This window comes from Lygodium microphyllum, chromosome 29, assembly GCF_053477565.2.
Source record: "Lygodium microphyllum isolate KBCC chromosome 29, Lygodium_microphyllum_v1.1.10, whole genome shotgun sequence".
Classification (NCBI taxonomy): Eukaryota; Viridiplantae; Streptophyta; class Polypodiopsida; order Schizaeales; family Lygodiaceae; genus Lygodium; species Lygodium microphyllum.
This window is the reverse complement of record NC_141163.1, coordinates 76,582,661-76,586,689: the sequence shown is the minus strand read 5'-3', so window position 1 is coordinate 76,586,689 and position 4,029 is coordinate 76,582,661. Positions and strand designations below refer to the sequence as shown.

General features: G+C 44.4%; 1 protein-coding gene across 1 annotated transcript; it reads left to right on the top strand.

The window, feature by feature from the left end:
• The first annotated feature begins 388 nt into the window (after positions 1-388).
• LOC148010818 (SNAP25 homologous protein SNAP32-like) lies at positions 389-3,192 on the top strand. Its single transcript, XM_087671876.1, has 5 exons — positions 389-1,630; positions 2,109-2,202; positions 2,290-2,426; positions 2,515-2,612; positions 2,802-3,192. Exons 1-5 carry the CDS (start codon positions 755-757, stop codon positions 2,899-2,901), a joined length of 1,305 nt encoding a protein of 434 aa, XP_087528002.1. The 5' UTR covers positions 389-754; the 3' UTR covers positions 2,902-3,192.
• The last annotated feature ends 837 nt before the right edge of the window (positions 3,193-4,029 follow it).

Sequence of the window (4,029 nt, the reverse complement as noted above, 5' to 3'; positions counted from 1 at the left end):
GTGATGGAGCAATAACATTGATATCGTATGAGAGAACATACACGATGTCACTATGGCCAGGGGGACCGGCCAGGGGGACCAGTAACACGATGCCATTGTGGACTGCAGATTACCTTATTGCTGCACTCTATCTCTATAGCTCCCATTGAAGCCAGCGTGACCCACCTCTAGAGTGGTAAGAGTTCTTTTGTAACGCACAAGTTTGGGGGGGTTGTAAATTATTTGCATTATCAAAATATATTGTGGCATTATTTTTTATTTTAGAGGAAAGAAAAATGGCATTGGCGGATTAGCTGAAAAACGTGATTAGAAGCGTGACTTTGACCTTTTCGTATTCCAATTTCGATCTAGGCCTAACACCATGCCGCGTCCTTGCCTGCCATGGTCCATCTTCTTTCTATATTTATTACGCTTCCGCCATAGCCAAGCCTCATAGCCAAGAGACAGGGCCTCCATTATTCTCTCTCTCTCTCTCTCTCTCTCTCTCCTTTTTGTGAAAGACCTCCCTATTCGCCATAGCCAACAGACAGGGTCTCCATATCCTCTCATCTCTCTCTCTCTCCCTCTCCCTCTCCCTCTCCCTCTATCTGTGCCTGTGTAGCCACAAACTACCCCTCTCTGCGTTACCCGCTTTAATCTTGCACCGGATATTCCCTACTCTCTTTCTCCCGCACCGATCCTGAAACGCAGCCATATTCAATCGGTAAATCTTTTGCCTTTCTCTTCGTTCCTTTCTTTGGCTTCTTCGGCCGCCATGCCTAGCAGGCGCTCTTCCTCGAGCCTTAACCCCTTCGATTCCGACGACGATGCTGGAAGCAGCCCTGCCAAGAGTGCCTTTCGCGCCTACGGCAATCCTTTCGATGATGATGCCGCTGCAGCCACTGGTCCGGCCACAGCATCGACAGGACGACAGCGGGATGATCATAGATCTCTGGCCTCTTCTCAGCGCAAGGAGACGCGTGTGCTCGATGCCAAAAATCCATTCGATGACGATGAGGATGATAACTTCGGGTTTGCTGCTAGAAATCCTCGACATGGAGCCTCAGCGAAGGAGGAGAGAGGAGAAGAGCATGGTGCACGTGCTAAAAGTACCAGACACCAATTCAAGGAACGTGTTTCTGCAACCGGAGATGCGGCGTTGAAGACTGCACGGAAAATCAAAGATGCAGGAGCGAACCAGGCATCTAAGGTGATCGAAGGTGGTATGAACCAGGCTCAGCGGATCAAGGAAAGTAGCCACAACGCATTCAAGGCCAATGGTCACAGTAATGGGAATCGCAATTTGAAGCCAAGTGGTGGCAGTGGGGATTTAACAGAGAACAAGGCATGGCTTCAAGGACGAGATGAACTGCTCAGTAGCGAGAGCGCCATGAAGGCCTCCAGTGCTCGGACCAGATATGATGATAGTCAGTTTCGAACTCAGGACCTCGAGTATAGGAGCACTGAGGAGCTTGAAGGTTATGCGTTACAGAAGTCAGAGGAGACCGGCAATAAGCTTCAGAACTGTCTGAGAGTGGCTGAAGACATTAGAGGGGATGCTACCAAAACTCTTGTGACCCTTCATGAGCAGGGAGAGCAAATAAGGAGGACTCATGAAGTGGCCGTAGACATTGATCAGAATCTCACCACTGTAAGTATACATTGCCTTTGTCGATATAGTGTTTGTCTGCATACAAGCTGAAACTTCAGTTTTTTAAGAGTCTAATCATCCTCAGCATGCATTGCCTTGGTTCAACTTGATAATGTAGTGACTCTCGAGTCACACTCATGGATGATGGCCGAGAAAGTCATTGGAGACCCGTGTGAAAATGCCAAGCTCAATTACCAGTTTATTTACCTAGAGAACATTGATACTTGTGCTCAAGGCAAATAGTGAACTTTGTGTTGGTTGACCGAAGTGTGGATCCCAAATAGCATGAGCAATTGGTCTTACATGTAATGGGTCTTGCACCCACGCTTCAAAATTACCCTGCCAAGCCATGTGGAATAAATTTCCTGAGACTTTTTGGAGAAACTGCGAGCATTTTTAACATACAAGGACTGTGGGACTTCCAAGCTGATTGTTCATGAATGTTAGACTGATTTTGTGTATTGGCCTCTGTCTGCAGGGCGAGAAGCTATTGGGAAGCCTAGGAGGCATGTTTTCCAGGACATGGAAGCCTAAGAAGAGTCGTCCAGTGATGGGACCAGCTGTCGGACGGAGTATGTTGCAGCTTTCATCATACCCTTATTTTTCATTAGGGGGTGAGCCCTAACTTCTTGTTGTTGACAGTTTGTTTCTTCATGTAGGTGATTCTTTCAAGCGGAGAGGTCATCATCTTGAACAACGAGGAGCCCTTGGACTGAACAGAAGCAACTCCAAGGGACGCAATACTCATGCATCTGCTCCCAATGTGGTGCCAGAGACTACACAAGCAAAACTTGAGGTGGGACATGTATTTTAGTTTGACCTGCTGAAGTGATGCTGTCTTCCATCAAGTTTTGCATGTTCTAATCAGAAAATTTTGGCTTCAGATGGACAAGACAAAACAGGATGATGCTCTCTCTGATTTGAGCAATGTCTTGGAACAGATAAAAGGGATGTCGATAGATATGGGGTTCGAAATATCCAGGTTCATTCTTTGCCTCAGTTGTAGGCTAGCAAAGCTGATTCTTTTCATTTGTAAGATTCGTCAAGAAGCTTCATGTTTAAAAAGTATGCATGTAGCAAAGCAGTGCACTGTTTATGTGATAGTTTTGTAGGTAGTTTTGCATGATTTACATTGGTGCATGTAATTTGAGATCGTGCTTTTGATGTGTAGGCAAAATCAAGCTTTGGAGGATTTTCAAGATGACGTTGTTATTCTTGATGGAAGAGTGAAGGGTGCAAATTTGCGAGGTCGACATCTGCTTAAGAAATAGTGCAGTTTGTGCACAGCACTCTACAAAAGGTGGCCTTAGATGTTCTTATATGTTTCAAAATTTTGTCTGTACAGTACTGAATCGCAACTGTGCAGTTAGCAATAATGTACCTTAGTCTCATCTTCAACAGGCAATCATCATTGACAATCTGTACATATGTAAAGTGAATTTTACGAATTATGGAAATCATGGAGGCAGTGGCCGGTTTGTGAGACAAGCATTTGCAATGAACTTACTCTGAGAGTTCCTTGTATGAACATGTTGCTGCCTTTGTTGAGAGTTTGGCTGAAAATGATCTGAATAGATTATGTTGTGTTTTCTTCCATCGTTCATCTGATATGTGTGCTGAACGAAGTTTTGTTGATGATATCACTGTTTGTGGACAACTTAATTGTACTCAAAATTTAGATTTGCCATCTGAGCTATGATTGACAAAGCAGTACCATTGGGCCGGTAACACACTGGTGCTTTTGTGGACTGCTTTACTTAAAAGACAAAACTTACATGCCGCATGAGCATAAAGAGTGATTGAAATGAGCAACCAAGCATATGTATTTCAGTAGGTAAATCCAGCCATCTCGGACAGCTAAATTAAAACACAGAAGTTGCCAGTTGCTGCACATTTTTGACTATCTGGTTGGCTGGTTCAGACCAGAAGGAATGAGTTTTCCCTGAAAAATGGGGCTGCCTAGCAAACTCTCTCAAGGAGGATGAAATTTGGCCCTGGATTCTGTGGCTTCTACGGTAGTAAAACCGCAAACTAGAGAATCAAGGGAAGATACTTGAGCTATATAGGAAGCTGATAACATTTGTTATCCTTCAAGGACTTTAGGAATACACTGCAGAAAAACTGCATTGGGACTCGCAAAAGGCTTTCAGTGACACACCCCAACTAGCCATTGTAGGATGAAAGTAACAAGGACACGGTTTCTCCAGGTTTATTTCTGACAACATGTACATACCAGGAAACTGCTCGAGGGTTTATTGAATTTGTTTTCCAAACATCTATTTGTGCTATGGATGCTCTGCATTAGTATTGGGTGATCTGTTGCAAGTATACAGCTTTAATGTTATAAGATTATTTGGGAAGCAATGAGCCTGGTTGGACGGATGCTACAACAGGATTCT